This window comes from Podarcis bocagei (assembly GCF_964188305.1).
Source record: "Podarcis bocagei genome assembly, chromosome: 1".
In the NCBI taxonomy this organism is placed as follows: Eukaryota; Metazoa; Chordata; class Lepidosauria; order Squamata; family Lacertidae; genus Podarcis; species Podarcis bocagei.
This window is the reverse complement of record NC_138125.1, coordinates 25,227,232-25,248,614: the sequence shown is the minus strand read 5'-3', so window position 1 is coordinate 25,248,614 and position 21,383 is coordinate 25,227,232. Positions and strand designations below refer to the sequence as shown.

The window sequence follows — 21,383 nt, the reverse complement described above, 5'->3', positions numbered from 1 at the left end:
GATTAAATGGGGGAGGGGACCCATATTTTGGGGGGAAATGGCCAAGGGAGGAGAAGGTGGTGACAAAGTGGAAGACAAAGATGCTGCCCCACTTCTGCTGCTTCGCACAGCATAGTCACTGTAGTCGCTGTATAAAGTGGTGGCAGCAGCAGAGGGGCAGTAGCTTGCTGCTTTCCTATAGGCTTGCTGCTATCTAGGCACTCAGCAACTAGGTTCTCATAATAGGCTGTGAAGCCACCCAGAGAGGTGTAGCATCTGGAGGAGAAGAAGAGAAAGAGAAGCCACTGCCTTGCTGCTGCCACTTTACACAGTTATGGCAACCCTTCTATGTAAAGCAGCAGCACGGCGGCAGCTTCCTCTTCCTCCTCAGTGCCAGTTCTTTCAGGTACCGCTTAAGGCAGCTGTCTCACCCTTAGTTATTGGTGAGCTGGCTCTCAGTGTGGTCTAATCCCACTCGTTGTGGTTCTGATTTGTTCTAGCTCTGCTTGTGGGCATGTGAGAATCAAGGAAAGGCTGTGTGAGCTGCTTGCCTAGTTGCAAGATAGTTATTTTTTAATGTGTTGTACGCAGTAGGGATGGGTGAATCTGTCCATTTTAGTTCTGCTCAATTTCTAATTTTTCAAATCTTAAATTGAAGGGGAAAGGCGGGATATAAATAAATATTATAATAATAATAATAATAATAATAATAATAATAATAATAATAATAATAATAATAATAACAACAAGCAATTTAGTGCAAATTTCTCAACACAATATGTTTGTATGAAATTCTGCAGACAAACTCCAGCTCTCTCAGGCTGAAGCGAGATGAATGCTGCATCCCATAGTCAAGATTGTCTGGACTCAACCATCCAGGGGTCCTTTACCCTTACCTTACCTCTTCCTAATATACTTTCCCCCCCAAAACAAATTCCTGTAATATAATGCTTTTTTGTACATTGTTTTCACTCATATTACCTGGCTGGAGAACAACATTGCAAAATTCAGTGTGAATTTTGATTGAGGTCGTGTTTCGGTTCTTGTGTTGTTTCAGAAAGTACAAATTAGGTAGGCTCACTTTTAAATGCAAACTGAATCAGTTTCTCCTCTATCCCTAGTTCCCAATAACCACTGTGTGGTTGCACAGTAGTATGCAGAATGTGAATCTGCTGCATGGACTGGTCCAAGCTCAGAGTGATGCTGGGTTGAATATTGTTGGAAGTCCCAGGGGACTTTCTCAAGACCTTCCTACCTGTGGCCTAGATAATGTCATCAATCTTAGATAGATGGGATACCTTTGTGGATAGGAGCAGAGGAAGCATTGTTCTAGAAAAGCCATGAATATGTTGGCACACTGTGGAACCAAGCAGGAAAGCATAGCAGTGCTTTTGGCTTGAAAATGCACTATATGCTGTCCTTCTGATGTCCATTTACCAAGGTGATATGTTTTAACATGCCAGGCAGATTCACCAGGAACAAAGTAGTGCATGAACAGGCCTTTAGGAACATCCAGGCAGGCAAGGCGATATTCTGGAGGTTAGATTGCCACAATAAACCTTATTTTCAGGACCCTTTTAACACCAGATAAATGATCAAATAATATGGCTGCAATATCATATGAAAGTGCAAAATTTCAAACTCTGGTTTTCAAATTCTCCTATTCTGGAATCCTAAAAAGAAATCAAGCTTAAAAATTCACAGACTAATCTTAGTAAATCTTCATAAATCATTCAGACACTGTCTGAAACCTTGTGTTGATGAAAGATAAAGCATAATTCACCTTGCTTGTTCTTGCTGAGGGATTATAAACTGAGAACAAGGATTGACATAGTTCTAAAAGTCAGGAGGACATTTATTTTGTTGTCAGATAACTGCACTGTAAAATTAATCTATTCATCCTGTGTGAATACTGTTGTGATAAAAGGAATATATCCAAATTAAAGTCTAATAATGAAATTCTAATGAAATTCACTACAAGGTTTTCTTTAACTTTTTTATATAATATAAGTAAGAAATTACCATCTCTCTCATATATATGAATTCCTTGTTAAAACTCAATTGTCAGGTTCCAATGTATGCCCTTTCACTAAATTAACTAGTACTCAGTCTATTGTGTAAAGACACATAGTAAAAATATATGAGGAAGATTCCCCCATTTTTTCACAGGTTGTCCATGCCACTGTTTCATAAAACACCTAAAACAAATTAATGAATTTCAGTACATTATACTCAGGTTTTTCTTAGTCATTCATCTATATCTACCATATCATTGCCCATTTCATGCAGAAGGTAACACATTTCCAATCAATTAATACTGATGAAGGTTCACAGCATTTTCAACAGAAACAAAATGCACACAAAGATATAAGGAGGGGACTGTGTTTTATTTCAAAATTAATTTAGGTGTCCTCCCAGAAAAACTAGTGCTCCAAGCTGTGTAATGCTAGCCTGCATTTACACAGAAGTTGCAGTGCATCCAATAGGACTGACACTGCAGCCCTAGGCAGAGTATACTCAGAAGTAAGTCCCACTGAGTTAAATGGTGCTTACTTCAGGGAAAAGTGTGTAGGATTCCATTGTTAATCAGCTTTATTAGCAGATTAATAGGTGTAACTCAATTTTAATAAAAAAGGGCAAATTTTAATTAGTGTGGCTGAGATTTAAAAATACTTGTTTCTGTTATCATATGGTTCTTGTTCTGGTCTATTACTATAATCTTTAAGTATTAAAGATGGCCACTCTGAGTGGTAGCTACTGCTTTTTTATAAATTATAAGCTTGGTCACATTTTCTTCAATGTCTAAAATGAGCACGAGTACCAAAGTTTATAGTGCAATCCTATACTACTACTCTATGTACACTACTCAGAAGAAAGTCCCATGGAATTCAATGGGCCTTACTGTGACTAAACGTGGAGGACTGCAGCCTTAGTTACTATGCAGAATGAACTAGTGATGAACCTATTCATTCAACACAGAGAATATTCAGAGGCCCTGCTTCTTTTCCTTTCATTATCTGAGGTGTAGTGGACAATTTACACAGGACTGGGGGGTTTCAGCAGGAGTGAAGAGATTACAGAACTCCCAAATTGGATTTGTCTGTCTTCTTCATTGATGGGTTTTAAGTAGCAAGTTGTCTCAGCCATCAGAAGATATAGCTTTATCTACTTGGTGTTTCTTATTACTTGCACATTTTCAAGTTCTATGGTATTTCTTAGAGATGCAACTGAACAAATATAACTATACACAGTACTCCAAATGTGACATTGCTATGGTAAAGAGATCCTGGACAGCAGCCCTCTGTAATTCCTCACAATTTCCTTCCCCAAAGAATCACACAAAGTGCAATCTTGTCATTGTATCCTGTTAAATTTGTACATGAGCCACTGGCAGACATATTGTGAAAGTTACAACGACCATGAAGTCCAGCTTGATGACACAGGTTGTAGCCTGCTCCATGAGAGAGAAGGCAAGCGTACTAGCCAAACCAACCCCTCCATCTTGTTAACTGTATTGCTTCTATTTTTCTATGTCTGCCTTTCTTCAACCTTCTGGGCTATCTGGCCCAACCATGGGTGGTAGTCCATCAGTTTAGTCAGCTGGGACAAAGAAACACAGAACTCCCAAATCCCAAGAGACAGTAGACTGGTGTGTGCGCACCTCCTGCATATTCTTTACCCAGGAATTTGCAAGTGAGCAGCGCTCCTCTTCTGCAAGTAGAAAATATGATACAGGAGGGGTCAGATTTGGGATCCCTCCCCAAAGACTGGTGCTTCCTTAGGGTCAAAACTTGTCTTTCTGTGCAACTCTGTGCATGTCTACTCAGAAATGATCCCCAATAAGTTCAGTGTGACTTACTCCTGTGTAAAAGTGAGGATAGGAGTTGGGTCTTTATTTTCCTTCTTCCTCTATGTTGAATTTTAGATTGTAGACTCCTTAGGGCAGAGACCTGTATTCTTGTGCAAATATCTACATGACTACTTGGAGGAAATCACCACTGAGTTCAGTAGAACTTACTCCCATGTAACTGTGTACATGATACTGCCCGATACTTACTCTTATGAACAAGATGCAGTATTTGATTCTTCTTTTCTTGTTTCCTCTGTTTTGAGTTTTGAATTTTAAATTGTAAGTTCCTTGTGACAGGGACCTGTATTCTTATGATTTCAACATCTATTTAAGGTTGTGAGTGCCATTGCTTGTGTAGCCAAAATGGCACCATCCATGCACAAGTGGGAGGCATCAGTAGGAACCCCAAGATTTCAACAAATACAAAAAGAATTTAGTTAAATAGCCCAAGGGGCATGCAAGAGTGGAAGACAACCACTGTGTTGCTGCTGGTGTTAAGTTTTACTACTCTGAGCTTACAAAAAGAAGTCTCATTTTTAAAAATAAATAATAGGGCACAATGCAGTTATAGTTTATAACAGAAAGTGAGAGTTGCTCCCACATAAATGGGTTAAGATCTAGACTTCTGAACTGAATACCTTTCCTTTGCTGTTTTCTCTGTGTTGAATTTTAGATGAAAAGTTCCTTGGGGCATCCTGTCATCTGCTGCAGATTTCTGCATGTCTGATTAGAAGTAATCCCCACTGACTTAGTCCCATGTAAGTGGCTATAGGACTAGAATCCTAAATAGAAGCCCCTTATTTTGCTGTTTCCTCCATGTGAAGTATTTATTTTAATTCCCTTAGGACAGATTTATTAAACTGATCCCACTAGCTGAAGCCCACACAAGGACTTCTTCAGCTACTGCAACAGAACAATCTCCTTAGTGTCACACTGCACTGAATTCCTCCTCGTGTGTGTAACAATTAGGGTAACCAGCAAAGTGTAGGGCTGTGCTTTCAACAACTAGACCTAAACCAATGCTAACAAAATAGTCAGTTCCTCTCTAAAATTTCTATTGGTAAAGGTAAGCATACGAACTGGAGACCAATAATTTGCCAGGGAGGAGGTGAGCAGTGAAAGGAGCCTGTTACCAGGATGAGTGAGAAAGGAGTGCAAGGACTGGAAAAGCATCAGCAAGAGTCACTTAGCACTGGGCATGGTTTTGTTTTCTAGCCACTCTTGCCTCATGAATCTGTAGTTGGATGAGCAGTTTTGGTTGAACACTAAAACTAACCATGATTAACCCAAGACTGCAGGTTCAGATGTAACAATAAACCATGGTTACCATTCATAAGCCAACTTCAAATCATGGCTTCATACAGAGATTTGTTGGGTTAATTATCATTAACTTGCCAGAACAGGCTCACATGTACAAACAAACTACATTTGAGCTAAACAATCCATGTCTTATTTATAAACATGGCCAATAACAGTAACTGTCAACTGCACTCCACTGTCCAACATAAAAACATGTACTAGGGCATGCATGATGTGTCAACAAGAGGATGAAATTAAGGTGGATAGTACCTACCTCCATCTACCAGCTTCTTATGCTGCTCTTTGGAGGGAAAGAGAAATAAATAACAGTGTACTCCTCCAGTTCCTTATAACTTAAACATAAAACCTTTAGCATAGCAGCATGACATAATGCTCCAACAAATAAAGATTTCTACTTCCTTCAATTTCAGTGCTTCACTTTTTTCCTTATGCATTGGTAGTCACACACTTTTATGGAAGAAAATAAAGGATTATACACTTGTTTCTATTGTGGGGTGGTTAAACCTGCACTATACATCTGACATTTAAAGTGTTAAAGACTAACAGATCATGCCATTGGACTAGTCCTTATATCACAATAGTGCTTTGAAGGTCTGGGGTCAGTGTTTCTAATCTTTATACAAAAAGCAAGTGAAGTTTGCTCCAGTTTGGAATGGAGGAACCAAGCCTAGAGTGTGGGAAACTATGTACTTTGGAAATGAATTTGCTGTGGATCTAGATCAGGGGGTGGTTAATTAATGGCCCTCCAGATGTTGCTGGACAGTAACTCCCATAATCCCTGACCATTGGCCATATTAGCTGGGGCTAATGGGAGGTAGAGTCAAACAACTACAGGAGGGCCACAGATTAGCCATCCCTGCTCTAGATCATCCTCAAAGTGTGAGTTGGTCCTCTTAAAGTGGGTATGGGAAGTTGAAAGAGAAGTAGAAAGGCTAGCAAGGGAAGCACACAGTGGCTGCTGGAGGCAAATCAAGTCAGGCCAAAGCAGTCACAAACAAGACCTTAGAGAGCTCCACAGGGGCCCTGCTGGCTGAAGTGTCCTGCTACTAAGGCATATATAGGAAGATGTTGTTTTTGCTGGAGCTAGCCACTTGAAGTCTTCTAAAGGCTAATAAGATCTGAAGTGCAATTGGTTGGCAAGGTGGTTAAATGACATTTGTCCTATTTTGCAGACTTTGATTTTGTGAGGCTGAGGATGATAGAGGTACTGCAGGGGACTCATCATATGAGTTGTGGTGGTTCTGTTAGTTCTTCTGTCAGGGAAACAGCCTGAACCTTGTCCTTATCTGAGTCTTCTGCTGCACACTGCAAGTTCCTCAGGTTGAAAGTCATGACAAATAAACTCTTCCTTGACCCTTCCCACCTAAATGCTTACAAGTGCCTTTTTTGTAGCTCTCACCATCAAAGGAATGGTAGCTAAAATATATTCTCTCAACTACAAAACATTGCACCTGACAATAGATATTATCCTTTTAAATTTTTAATAAAGTTTGCAGCAAATTTGAGATTTTAAGTGTAGGTTCAGAGTTTCAAACAAGTCAGTTATGCAAAAAGTATCTACAGGTTTGTGCCCTTCAGCACTATGACTATCAGTGTTATTACAATGTAATTCTATCCATCTTCTCTCAGGAGTAAGCTCCAGTGATTTCTACATAACTGTGCATAGAATCACACATATTACAGATATTGTAGCCTATTGTTGTATATAAAGACACAGCCCATAAGCCAATGCTTTTACTAAGCCTCATTGTAAACATGTATTGTTTCTAGAGCATGACATTTCAGATATCCAAATGCAAGCTACAACTTTTCAAGCCCATGCAGTACTATAAGCAGAAAGACAAAGAAAGAAAAGAGCCTACAATGCCTTCTAGACTTTACACATTAGGCATGATATGGGGTGGTACTTCATATCCAAAACAAATACTAATAATGCCTCCTTGTGTAAATAATTTAGTTTTCACTCCACCAGCATAGCTAGCATTTTCTTACAGTACAAAGAGCTCTTCACAAACATAAAAAAAATCTTTATAAGTTTAAAATTAATTTAAACTTGATCCTGCACAACCTTCTCAGTCACCAGAAAGGAGGCAACCAGGTTCAGGGCTGGCTTTTTCAGTAGTTGCTGCACCACTGCTTCCTTTAAAGTTGCAGAACCTCCTACCCATGTGAAGATGTGTTCACCACACTCTGGATCCACCTAATCAATCCCCCAGCTTGATTTTACTAGGGGTCAGGAGGGCACAAAGTTGGGCACATTCTTGCTAGCACTCTGTTGATGTCATCATAAACTGAAATTGATCCCATAAATTGGAAAAGACAAAGCATTTGACACCTCTGCTGGAACTGGAACCATAACCGTAGTATCTAAATTACAAAGTAGGTGCAATTATGCTCTCTAATCAGTGCTCAGTCAGCTTCAGAGTGAGATCTAAACCACTGGCACTCTAGCCATCATCCAGCCTGTTTCATCACTCATAGTGTCCTAGAATATCAGTACCTGCAACACTGCACAGAATGCTCAGGAGCTATTGTGTCAATAGCCCTCTGCATTTCACCATTCAACAATGAAACAAGAGCCTCTCCCCAAGTCCCCACAAGTATTCAGGAATCCATCAAGATCCATAAGTCTCTGGAGGCAGGCCATCATAACTGGTCCCATCACTGCAGAGCAGGATAGCTGCCTTCAGTCCAAAATTCATCAGAAAGTTGTCTAACCATGATATATGAGTCACAGAAATGCTACCCCAATTCCTGACTCGTCACACCTGTCACCACCTGGAGTAATGACCAAGGGTAATCCTGCTCTGTACATGGGTCCTATAACAACCTAAGACAGACCCATGGTTGCCATGGAGGCCATGCTACTTTGTGCTGGTCCAATGCAGCCTTGGCATGGGTATTAAAGTCACCCAGTATTATGGTTTGAGATTCCTCTAACGCCATGCTTGAGACTACCTCAGCCAGCTCTGTCAGGGAGGCTATTGGTCAACACAATACAACAACAGCATCCCTAATCTAAGACTCAGTGTATGATACAGACCCTCTAGAACAGTGTTTCCCAACCACTGTTCCGCGGCACACTAGTGTGCCGCGAGATGTTGCCTGGTGTGCCGCGAGATGTTGCCTGGAGGGAGGCGGGCGAGTCAGGCGGCGAGAGGCGGGGTGGCGGCGGCGAGGAGAGGCCGCCCAGCGCGGGGCTCTCGCCGTCTGCCTGCCTGGCTGCCTGCGAGCTCGGCGGGCAGCGCCTCCGTCCGCAGCGCCCGCCTCGCGGCTCTCATTCCCTGCCCCTGCCAAAGCTCACCCAGCCAAGCCGTGCTCTCCTTCCTGCCTCGCTTTGCTGCCTCCTCCCCCCCACCCCCAAAGCTTGGAGGTTCCCCGGCAAGGGGGAGGGAAAAAAATTGAAACTTACACTTTCGTGCGTCCCTCCCGGCGTGACGCTGCGCGCTGACGTCACGGGGCTGTAATGGTGGTGTGCCTCGAGATTTTTTTCATCAAACAAGTGTGCCTTTGCCCAAAAAAGGTTGGGAAACACTGCTCTAGAACAGGCATAGGCAAACTCGGCCCTCCAAATATTTTGAGACTACAATTCCCATCATCCCTGACCACTGGTCCTCGATGATGGGAGATTTAGTCCCAAAACATCTGGAGGGCTGAGTTTGCCTATGCCTGCTCTAGACCCCCGCCACAGTAGAGAGGTTTCCTGGTAAGGGAGAATGAACTCTGGTAACTCCACCTTCCTGGCTCTCTAAGCCAGCTTGGTGCTGCATTGAGTCCTCAGTGGGGCACAGCCATGAACGATCTGGCACACCCATCTCCCCCAACCAAGTCTCAGTAATGAATGCCAAGTCAGCACACGCCACCATGATTAAAACACCAACCCAGTGTATAAGAACTGTTCAGAAATTTAACATTCAAGGAAAAAATATGAGACCACCGGAAGTTCAGAATTCAACAGGAAGCAATGCCTTTTTCGTATTAGGGATCCACAACTGCCATTTGTTGTGTATATAATATACAATTTCAAGAGAAAAAATAACAAATTACTGTGCGAAATTCCATTGTCACCAGTCTAAAATAAATAAAATGTTTAAGCAAACCAAAGCAAAACTGCTTCAAAATTTAGATTTAGTCTCATCAATTGCCACCCCTAAGACTAAACAGATTCCAAAACTGATACTTCTAAAAATTGTTTGGCAATTCTACCAACTATGAGCACCAATACTAAAAGTGTAAAACTGTGATTTCTAACAGCCGAACACAAATAAAGAAATATTTAAAGCTGCAGAAGTGGGTCACACATTATATAATTTACCAACAGTAAATATTTATAAATTTATTGACTTTAATAAATAAGAGAGATTTAAGAAAATCAGCTACCTAGAGGTGAGATGTGGGTATATTGTACTGCAGTACTAGGTTTTGTTTTTGCTTTTGGCAAACTGGACAAATATAAACTGGATTTACACAGTGTACTTTGCGGAAATGGAGCAAAATGTATACATGTCAGAATTCAAGCCTGTGTTTTAGGGATAGAGTACACACTACTCCTCACTCACATAAGCCGGTCAGAAAAGATACTTGAAGACCTTACAATGCTGCAGAAAGATTTTAAGCTTGGACTATTGTAAACTCCCAAGGAGAGGTAGTTTCATAATGAAGGGTGCAAACAGCAGCCTGAGAACACCTCTCTATGTGCCTTTGGCTGAGTGAAACAGGCAGGAGGTTAGTGTTGTTAAGAGGGCACCTTTAGTTGATCTCAGCAATCGCAACAGTACAGATCTCAGATAACAGATGTGTTTGTGAGAAAGACAGAGTGGGGGCTGGGATATGAATACAGGAAATTCTATCTGTATTTATAAGGTAAAAATGTTGATTTCTGGGGTTTTCTGGAAGCAAGAAAGAGAAGGAAAGAAGGAAGATCGATACCCAGGCATCAGCCTAACAAACTTTTCCGTTACTCCCGAGAGCAGAAGGAGATAACCGCCTATTAACAACTGCCCTTGACAACTAGAGAGAAGATTGTTTCCCGGGCATTTACTATTATCCAGATCACGAAAGAGAGTGAAACTGCAGTGAACGCGGAAGAAGAGCTGGCCGGCCCCTAGGATAGTAAATAAATAATAATAATAAACAGACACACACACCCTCCTCGAATAGGGAAGAGAGATAATATTGCATAGGGAGGGGAGTGGGGGTGGGGGGAAATCCCAGATTAATACGGCGCTTCTGTAGACTGGGATCAAACGAGGACCCTGATGCCCTAAGGAGGGCGCCTGCCTGTCGCTGCTGTTTTTCGCAAGGCGGGAGGAAAGGCAGCGCTTGTCTGTGTCGATCGAGCGCGTTCTCCTCCTCTGACAAGTCTTCCTGCAGAGACGGCGCTTAAAGGAGAGCTGGGAATGGAAACGAGGGAGGGAGAGGGGGAGAGAAGGAAGGAAGGAAAGGGCTTCCCGGCGGGGTTGGGTGGTGTCCCCTCCCCCCTACCTGATGATGTCGTCCTGATGCCCCAGGTAAAATTTCTGCCGGTGCTCCCGGGGGCTGTAGACCACCCCGACCCCCGCCACGAAATAGACGATCTCCTTGGCGGCCGTGTAGTAAAGGTTGTTGCGGCACTGGTGGCCCCGGTAGCCGTAAACCCACTCCAGCCTCAGGTGGCAGTTCGGGGGGCTCCGGTCAGCCATGGCCCGCCTTCCCCTTCCCGCCTGGAGGTCGGGGTCCTTCCTGCCGGAGCCCCGGAGCGGGGTGGGTGGGTGGGTAGGTGGGGGTGAGGGTGGAAAGAAAGGGTCCCCTCAAGCCCAGGAATCGGTGTCTTCCCCTCGCTCAGTCCCTGGCCGCCGGCATGGAGCCTTCCCGAACAGCCGCCAGTCCGTCCGTCCTCCTCACAGAAGGCGTCGCGGGACGCGCTGGGCTCGCCTCAGCCTGGCAGCGCTGCTGCTGCTGCTGTTGCCGCCGCCGCCGCCGCCGCCGTTCCTGCTAGACATGGCTGCGCGGCGGCTCGGCCTCGGCTCCTCCACTACCATCCACCTGCTGGGCCTGGAGGTCACCCCCTCTCAGCGGCTGAAAACTCCAGCCCGAGCCCGGCGACGGACCCCGAGCCCCTTCCGCGCCTCAGCAGCCCGGGCGCTCGGCGCTCCGACTTCTGCCTCCGTCGGCTCGAGATCCGCCTCGCGCGACGTCAATCCTCAGCCGCCGCCGCCGCCGCCGCACACACTTTCCCTGTACTCTGCGCCTGCGCAGTCTGTCACCCTTCTTGCCGTCGTCGTCGTCGTCGTCCTCTCCTCATGGCGCCCTTTCCATGAGCTGGAAGATGTCCCTTTCCCTTTACCCCCCCCCCTCCAGCTTTCCCCGCCCTTGAAAGTGGACTTTCAAGGCGTAATGGCCGTCCTTGTCCTCGCGGCTTCCTCGCGCCACCTGAGGAGAAAAGGGCGGGGAGGCAGCGTGGGGGAGGGGAAGCAGCCGGGAGGAGGCTACCTGAGGGGAAAGGGGAGGCGGCTATGGGTCAAAATGTTAAGTCGGGGAGACCAAACGACGCTTTATTATTATTATTATTATTATTATTATTATTATTATTATTATTATTATTATTATTACTAATGAAATGCCCCCATCCGACTGGGCTGCCCCAGCCACTCTGGGCTGCTGCCACAAAAATATAGAAACACAATAAAACATCGAACATTTAAAAGCTTCCCTTCAAGACTTCAAACACGACCTTCACCGCATGAGGAATGCAGCTGTCCCTCCTTCCCTGACCGAATAGTTTTCCTTGCTTAGTTATCTTACTCGAAGCCTTATAAAACCGTCTCTTGTCGTTTAATTCAGTTGCCGGCTGGTGTGGTTCGGAAACCTTCTGCTCCGTTTCACCTCAGAGCCAGATTCAGATGAAAACATGCCCCAAACTACATTTCGCCTGCTGTACTGTAAACCGAGTGCATGTGGACGTTCATTGGTATATCTTTTCAAAGCATGGGTTTTTTTGTTTTTTTTAAAAATCGACACATCGAAACTCAAACAGGTCAAACACAGAGAGAGAGATCTGGAGTGAACAGCCTTAATTCTGTTCAACTATTTCTCTTCTCGGCATTCGTTGCAGCGCAATTCGCATGAACGCGGCGTGATTCTGTATAACTCTCCATGGTGCTGAATTTATCCACAAACGGTTGTTAGCCTGACAAGTATCCATTGACTTCGTTTTGTAACGTTTTAAAAGGGCCAGAAAGATGGTGTGTTGCAGTTAAATAAATAAGTAAAGTACCTACTCAGAGCCTTAGATTCTGTTCAGGTGCAATTTTTGGCAATTTTGGGGAGGCATGAGGTACTGGAGCACATTCCAAGCTACATTAAAATGTTGGATTTCTCCATTGATTGATATGGGTGACACTCAATTCTGTCTCTGGCAACGTTTAAAAGCAGCTTCTCAGTATAAACCAGGAAATGACATTTCCAGGCAAGGATTAATTACTTCTACCCTTTATCAATTTGTATCTGTCCTCCTGCCATAGCTACTCCCCACCCAGTTACCAGGCCCCTGCCTTCCCTAGTCTCTCATTATTATGCATAATATGGGGCTACTCAGTCTGCTGATACTTCTGTCTTGTGCATGGGTAATGCTGTTTTGGCAGCATAAACAGGATCACTGGAAAACTTGGTGTTGATATTATTACAATTGGTTTGAGTATGGAGATGAGAGAAGCAGCAGTATAGGGTCTGAACATGAAGAGCTTTATAGGCCAGAAATCAGTCTATGCTGATAGCCAATTGGGAAGGAAACTGGGCTGCTAGTATTATCTGCTCTCTGTGGTCCACTCTCAGAAAGCAGACTACCACATTCTGCACCAGCTTAGTTACCAAATAGCCACAAAGAAGCACCTTGTGTCTCACCTCTTGGTTACAGAGATGTAACTGTTGCAAAGTCCAACACCCAAAAACTTAGCAATTTACGGTACTACTTTGCTGGATGCCATCAAAACCTGGCTCTCCAATCTTAACAATAGATTCAGGAGCACTCCAAGAGCCTCATTGGTCAGCTTGCTCCTTCGAAGTAACGTGACAGAATACTTGCCTATGTTCTGCCTCCATCAAAAACATTGGCACAAATTAACTTGGAGTGATTCTTATTTAGTGATTCACTGTATATTTACTTCTCACAGCTACTGTGTACGCTACTAGTTTTGCTTGTTGTATGTTGCAGAGCACACTTTCTCAAGCAGCAGCTGGCAAAGATTTTGCCTTTTAAAACTCTTCCCTAATTGAGTTATGTTGGCAATTTGCATATGCATTTTCCAAGATCATTATAAAAAACTATATTTGTTTCAGGAACATTGCTGGATTCCTTTAAACTGAGAAAAATAGGCTAAAATTGAATGAATTGAAACTGAAGATCCTGACAAAGTCAATAGGAATGTTATAATTTACATTGGTTGATAAAATCAGTTCTGAACTCTTAAAATTGAAGAAGATTTACAACAGAGTTTAGAATTTTGGTATCCATGATAGTGATCAGAATATGATGGTGATAATGATTATTTACCTGACCTTCTCCCTAAGGTCCCAGCATAGGTTACTACATTAAAACACAATATTATAAACAGTTTTTTAAATAGATATTTATTAAGAATTTTCCATTTTAAAAAGCCAAAAAGAAAAAAGAAAAAGAAAAATTAAAAACATATACAGTTTACAGTCCTTATTTTCTATAACATATTTCCCTGACTTCCCCGCACCTCCCCTTCTTATATTCCAATTCAAATTGTAAATTCAACAAGTTCTTATCCCCAATTTTTAACCCTTTTATATTTAATTCATTTTAAAAACCCGATTTTACCTTATAGACATCAAAATTTATACATCAGTACTCATTCTTAAATCCTTTTTTCTAAAGTCGACCCCAATTCCCTTCCACGAGTTCCCCACTTTTCATACTGATAGCAAAACAGAATAAAAAGAGAAAAACAAATTATAATTATACGCCCTTTGGATCCCCAAACCCCACCCCGTCCCCTTTCCCGGTTTCAATCCCCCAAATGTCCATCAGTCTTAATCTGCTATCAGCCTGGAGATCTCACGTCCGAGGCTCTTAACTGTCTCACAGTTCCTCTCTGCCGTTTTTTTTTTGGTAGTCCTTAATATTAAACACCAAGTCTCGGAGATGCTCTGGCCCGATGGGGACAATGTTTCCTCCAGCCAGACCACCATACTTAAAAGTGGAGCCCAAATCTTGTTTCTTGCTCCTTTCATGTCCAAATGTCCCCAAAGCTTCAGCTTTCACCTTAATCAAATTTTTAATCCTTAGATCTTCAGATCTCCACATAGGGAGATCTCTCCATTCTTCAATCTCCAATTTGAACCAGATTTCCATCATCAAGTTCTTGTTTTCCTTTGTAACCATCATGTCAGGACTCTGGCTCTCCTTTGTCATCTGCAACACCACATCTCCTCCTTCCCTTTCCTCAAAAACAACATGTGTCTCTTTCTCCACACTCTCAAAGTTCTCAAATTTCTCCTCTTGTCCAACTGCATGAACTTCCCGGATCAAATCCTTATCAAATTCAATGCACTTATTTACTGTTAAGTCCAGGGTTGCAATGTTGGTAGCCAAAACATCAATTTGGCCTTGTAACTTTCCCAAGAGAAAGAAAATTCTGTCCAATTTAGCTTGAGTTTTCCCTCCTTCAGCCATTCTTGTAATGTCCCAAAACCCCCTCTAGAGGGATTTTGGTTACTTAGTATTCCTTCCAGTTCAAATCCAAAGATCAAGTTAGTTTGTATCAGTTCTTCCTTATTTTCAACAAAGTATAACCAAATTGTAACAAATATAACCAGCAGAGACAATAGGAAACAAAGTTCACTTTTTCCGTCTTGACAGCTAATTTGACAGCTGTCAAGCTCTTCAATATCTCTCCAACAGGCTCTCTCACGGATCACTCCCGGGTTGGCACTTCAGCTCCGAAAATTAGCTCTTATCCTCCAGTAAAAATTACTTAAACTGCCAAATCGTGAAATTAATATCCTTTGCCCAATAAGAAGGAAAAAATCCTCTCGACCTTAGTTAGTTAGTCCTTGCTTTAGATTATTTATAGGACGGGGAGACGGACTTCCTGTTTACGCCTTCCCCGATCGTGCCTAATTCAAAAAAAGATTTTTCTTTAGAGATCCAATTTCCGTACTACTCACGGGTTGCTGCTTTAAGATCCAATTGTTCACAAGAAGAAGTCAGCGCTCTTGGACCATGGCATGCGGCTTCACTCCGTAGGAGAAGCAGTCGACTCTCAGCACCGCGCCACTCACCCCGTCCCCCGTTCCGAAGCCTTTAAAAAGGCTCCTTCACGGGTCGGGGGGCGCAAATGGTGCCCGCCGAGTCACCAGGTTCACAGGCTTCACCGCCTGTGATTTTTAAGGGTCCCCGCGTCGCCGCAGCAGCAAGACCCAGATCCTACAGAGCCGATTCCCTCCGGAGCTCGGAGGGAATCCGCCATTAGCCGATGGCGCTAACCCGGAAGTCTCCACACTATTATAAACAGTTTGAAACAACTTACAATCACAAAAATAAAGTGGATCCTAAAAATATGCACCTCAGATGTCAAAAACCAGAGTAAAGAAGTGCAATGAGACAACATATGTGATGGAGCACATATTAGATCTGATATTTTATGCTTACATGGAAACAGAGGCTCTGATTATATTGTGTTGTGTTGAGGCACTGCTCTGTTAGCTGAAGCATTGATCTGTGAAGTCGCATATCCACTTCTCTATGGTGCCACTGGAATGGAGTACCATTAATAGCTATTAATATTACCAATTAATACAGAAAAGTTGTAATGCATATAATAATATATATATTTTCATAAGGCAAGCCATCTTGTGTATATCATACCCCTAAAGGCAACCTATTAACAGAGTTATTATGAAAGATATATAAACTCTGTATTTCCACAGTCCACTGAAAATTAAGTTCTAAATTATAAACATGATTACAACATCCTTTGCCTAAATATTTATTTATAACACCTGCTACTAATATCTAGCAGTGACAAGAATCACCCAGCACTTTTCACATTTACCCATACAGCACACTTCAAACCACTAGGTGCACTAGATGCAAAAAGAATTTTGCCATATACATGTAGCATCCTTTTCATAATGCACAGTATGCTTTTTTTTTAAAAAAAGTGGATATAATCCATGTACAGTGGTACCTCGGGTTAAGAACTTAATTCGTTCTGGAGGTCTGTTCTTAACCTGAAACTGTTCTTAACCTGAAGCACCATTTTAGCTAATGGGGCCTCCTGCTGCTGCTACACCGCCGGAGTATGATTTCTGTTCTCATCCTGAAGCAAAGTTCTTAACCCGAGGTAATATTTCTGGGTTAGCGAAGTCTGTAACCTGAAGCATATGTAACCCGAGGTACCACTGTAGTTGAAATAGATACTCTGTATTGAGCACCACTAACTTATACTGAACACAGTGTACAGTACTGTATATGAAAGCCTCAATGGCATAAATGAAACACAAAAAATAGGCTGATTAAATTGCTTCATTTTCCTACAAATGTTCTTTCACTGAAAATTTGATTTCCGTCTCTCAGCTTGATTTGATTTTGAACTGACAACAGAACTAAATATAGAACTCTTTAAAATTCTAGTTCTGTGACTGCAATTGCAGAACTGGCTATCTTATGATGTGATCTAAAATGACATAAAGCAATACTTTATATGCATTTAAACTGCATCTGCAGTGTTTTCCAGTATGTTTTTAATATCTTTTTGTATAATTAGTGCAGGCTAATATTTTCATTTTTAAATGTTTGATTGATGCATATATATGCACTACACCAGTATCTTATACTTTATAGAACATGACTGTAAAACAGCTTTACTGGACAACCAACTTGAGATGCAAACCTATCAAGAAATACTATGGAGCGAACACAATGTGTAGTACTAAAGAATTAAAGAGAGAGGGCACAATCTACTGGATCTATGTCTTGGGCAAAAATCATTGCAACAAGGAGTAAAAAAATTCTGAAACGGGGTTTGTTCACCTGCAGTTCTATATGTATAGTGCAACATTTTGAATAACAATTTTCAAAAGGCATATAAAACAAGCCTATTTTTTTAAAAAAACCCAATGTGCATGTCTGGGGTTATAATAAATAAATACATACCGGTAATCTAACCAATTGTGCATAGTATTTAAAAAAATAAATAAATAATTTAAGGCTTTTCTCCATAGTGCTACAGCATGTTCTCAAGAGAGTTAATGTGAACATGAAATGCAGATTGTTTCACTGTATTGGCTGTGACTGGCTGATGACTCCCCAGCGCCAGCCTCCAAACCAGGTTGGGGAACAGCGGGATGGTGGCGCTGCGTTTCCCCGCTGTCCCCCGAGCTTGTGGGGCTGGCCGATGTCTGCCCAAAGCGCGGGGCACTCTGCTTCAGGGCGCCCCGCGCTCTGTGCAGCAGGCTGCTATCCGCAGCCTAGGGAGCCCTGCAGGAACTCCTGCAGGGCTCCCCAGGCTGCGGATGTCTGCCCGGCGCGCGGGGTGCTCTGCTTCAGGGCGCCAGGCGCGCCAGGCAGCAGGCTGCTATCTGCAGCCTAGGGAGCCCTGTGGGAACTCCCGCGGGCTCCCCAGGCTTGCTGATAGCTTCCTGAAGCCTGGAGAGCGAGAGGGGTCGGTGCGCACCATCTCCTCTCGCTCTCCAAGCTTCAGCGAAAGCCTGTATTCGCCCCATAGGACGCACACAGATTTCCCCTTCATTTTTGGAGGGGAAAAAGTGCGTCCTATAGGGTGAAAAATACGGTATACTGAAGATGAGCATGTTTAACATAATAGCTGTTGCTTCCTCCTGTCATTTTTGATCTCATGTCCTATCAACTCTCTGATTGCCCTGTAAAGAACAGAATTAGGACTCTTGTGTAAGGTTACCAGTTTTTTTCAATGAATCTGGCGACACTTTTCAACTTCCTACTAAATAGATAGATATTGTCAGGGGACTGATTTGTAAATCCAGGGACTGTCCCTGGGAAACGGGGACAACTGGTAACCTTACTCTTGTGACTACAAGCTGCAATCTTATATACAATTACCAAGGAGTAAGTCCCACTGAATTTGTGAATATGCACAGGATCACATCCCACATAAGACAGAAGAGAGAGGGAGGGCACTGGGCTTGCTAATGGAGTAGCAGAGATGGGGATTTACTGGTAGTTAGCAAAGCAGAGGTCAGACTGACTTTATAGGAAAGGCTTTGCAAAGGAAGTGGATTATGATGAATGTATTTCATAGCACAAAATGGATTTTCTTTAGCTCCTAAGGACTTTATACACAGCACCACCCTGCTTTTACTATTAAACCTTGCAACAGCAGTGGTAGCAAATAATAATAATACTATAATAATGAGACCTCACACAGTTTCTTATTATTTGCTTCTTATATTTATACCCCACCTTTAATCAAAGGAGCTCAAGGCAGCATATCTAAGACCATGGAGAGCTCTGTATGTCAGGCCAATGGTTCATTTGGGTTTCAGAGAGGAGTTTTCTGTATCATCACAACAGCAGTGTGAGGTAACTTAGGCTGAAAGATAGTAACTGGCTCAAGATCATCCAGTGAACTTCATGAGCAAGTGAGAAATTGAACCTGGGTCTCCTCAGTCCTAGTCCAACTTAGACCAGGCAAGAGGAACTTGTGGGCCTTCAGGGTGAAGGACAGGAAGTAAATAAAGAAATGATTCAGATACTTCTGGGACTACAACTCCCATTACCGCTTATTGTTGGTTAGAGGGCTGGTCCAAGACACCTGTGGCAAACCACAAAATGGTGTCCCAGAAGAGCCACCTCCTAGGAGCCAAGGTCCCTTCAGCCCTCCCCAATAAAATATTTGAGGAGGGGAGGGCAGCCCCCCCAGTTGATAGGCACTGTCATTTAAATAGCGTGTGTGTGCCACGCATTGTGATCAACAGGGCTTTTTTTCATCCGCAACTCACTGGAACTCAGTTCTGGCACCTCTCAGGTGGGTGCCATTGCTGTTATAAGAGAACAAGGGAAGTGTTCATGGTGAGTTCTGGCACCTCTTTTTCTAGAAAAATAGCATTGGTGATCAATATTATGGGGTGGCGCTTACCTCCCCCTCAATATTTTATTCAAATTGGCACCCATGCCCACCAGGGGAAAAGGAGTGAGTGAAGATCTACATCGGGAACAAGTGGGAGAATAAAGATCTACATTGGGAACAAAAGTGGGAGACGAGCAGCAACTCCTATTTGCCAAGAGGCTGCTGTAGTAGTGGCATCGGGAGGAGGCTGACGAGGTGGCGGCAGATCCAATTTTCACTGCCACTGCGGAAGCAGCAGCAGGCAATGCACTCCTCGGAGACTGGATCTGCTGCCCTGGTGGATCCTGCATGCCCAAGGTATTGGCATCACCTTGCCTCATGGATGTTTTCTCCTGCTCCTGAGGTCAGGACCTGAACCAATGGATTCAAGTTACAAGTAAGGAGATTCCAACTAAAGATCAGGAAGAACTTTCTGGCGGTAAGAGCTGTTCGACAGTAAAACAGACTACCTCAGAAGCTGGTGTACTCGCTGGTGGACTTCATTTGCCATTTTTAGGCAGAGGTTGGATGGCCATCTGTCAGGGATGCTTTAGTTGAGATTCCTGCATTCCCGGGAGTTGGACTAGATGAACCTCGGGGTCTCTTCCGACCTGGGGTGCCAACCTGAATAAAATATTGGGGGGCCCAGGTAAGCCCCGCCCCACACAACTGATCACATGATATGGTGTGCACACACGTTTGAATGGCAATGTTTATCAACTTGGGGGGAGGGAGGTTAGCTCTTATGCTTCCAACTCTACAATTTCACGATGCTATGAACATCTGGAGGGCCACAAGCTCCTCATTGCTGGACTCAGGCGAACCACCCCACCAGAATTGAGAAATGAAAAGAACGTCCCTTCTTCTTCAGTCACTGCTAAATACAGGATTGCCCTCTCGCTCCCCGGACAGAGCTCTTGAGCTTTTAAGCAGCTTCATTGCAGTCAAAACAAACAAACAAACAAAAACAGTCGAAACATTCCTGCTGCGAAAAGCTTGCCCTTTAAAAACACACACACAAAAATTCTCAATAATATAGTAGCACCAGGGGAAAGAACCCTGCCAGCAACCCGCAGCCTTAATTCCCTGCAAAGGAGAGGGGGAATAATATAAAACAAAATAGAGCACAGAAGAAGAGAAATGGGACGCGACTCCTAAGAGTCTTTTAGGCCAACCATCTCTCTTTCTCTCTCTCTCTACTTCTCACGCAAGGCGAGCGGGAAGGGCTGAGCAGCGAGGAGAGCTAAGGCTCCCACTCGGTTGTTGTTGCTGTTTTTCCTGCGCAGGCAGTTGCTTAGCCGACTACACGCCGGCGAGGACCCTGGCTGTAGCGTTGCTGGGCAAAGCTAAGTTGGGGCGCGGGGCCTAGGCAGAAGGGAGCGCGGCGGCGCCAAAGGAGGCGCGCTGTTCTCGTCGTCGACTCGCCGCGCCTCTGGCCCGCAATGGGGCTGGAAATGGACCCGCTGCTGCACGCCTTGAGTTACTTCAGGCGGAGGAAGTTCCAGCTCTGCTCGGATCTCTGCTCCCAGCTGCTGGAAAAGGAGCCCGGCGACCAGGTCAAGTCGGGTAGAGCCGGGGTGTGGGCGTGTGGGGTGCTGGGTCCCCGGGGGAAAGGACGTAAAATGGGCCCGTGGGCAGGCAGATTTAAAAGATAAAAATGGCTCTTTGTGCATTTGGAGGTCCCCTCCCTTACCGTGCACACGCGCCGGCATTTTGCATAGGAGTGGGAGACTGCCTGTTGCCATAGCTGTCAACTTTCGGATTTGAAAATAAGGGATCAGCAGCCTCACCTGTCCCGGAGACAGTCTACGGGATATCTAACAATCCGGGATAGCAGCGGGAAACGGCGCTGAAATAAGGGAATTTCCCGCAAAAAAGGGAAGGTTGACAGTTATGCCTGTTGCACTTTTTGCTCTTGTTTGTTTGTTTGTTTGTGTACGTCAGCAATATGCACACCTTGACAAGAAGACTCCAGGCACCAGATACAAAGAGCTTTCTTTGCTCCATGGTGTCATGAATGATGCGGTTCCACTTACAGGCTGAAACTTAGACAAGGGATTTTAAACACATTTTAAGGCTTACTGTAGTTGCCTGACTAATGCTGGAATATCTTGTCAGCTAACAGCAGCAGTTCACAAAAC

The 21,383-nt window shown here is 43.7% G+C and overlaps 2 protein-coding genes across 16 annotated transcripts in view; one reads left to right on the top strand and one right to left on the bottom strand.

The window, feature by feature from the left end:
• EML5 (EMAP like 5) overlaps positions 1–11,674 on the bottom strand; it is a 100,750-nt gene extending 89,076 nt beyond the window's left edge. For 6 of the 14 annotated variants that reach the window (XR_014002459.1, XR_014002460.1, XR_014002461.1 and 3 more), the window contains exon 1: positions 10,634–11,673. Coding sequence is in view for 10 of the 14 variants with exons in the window: in XM_081171910.1 (XP_081028036.1) it covers positions 10,634–10,830 (197 nt within the window). In the remaining 4 variants the exon portion in view is untranslated. Of the gene's footprint in view, positions 1–10,633 lie in introns of all 14 variants that reach the window. The other 8 variants (XM_081171909.1, XM_081171914.1, XM_081171916.1 and 5 more) reach the window with 4 other exon arrangements.
• Positions 11,675–20,520: 8,846 nt separating this feature from the next.
• Positions 20,521–21,383, top strand: part of TTC8 (tetratricopeptide repeat domain 8) — a 37,184-nt gene continuing 36,321 nt past the window's right edge. Inside the window, exon 1 of one of the 2 annotated variants that reach the window (XM_081173636.1) lies at positions 20,521–20,798. In XM_081173636.1, coding sequence (XP_081029762.1) covers positions 20,685–20,798 — 114 coding nt within the window. In that variant the 5' untranslated portion in view covers positions 20,521–20,684. The remainder of the gene's footprint in view (positions 20,799–21,383) is intronic. The other variant, XM_081173635.1, reaches the window with a different exon arrangement.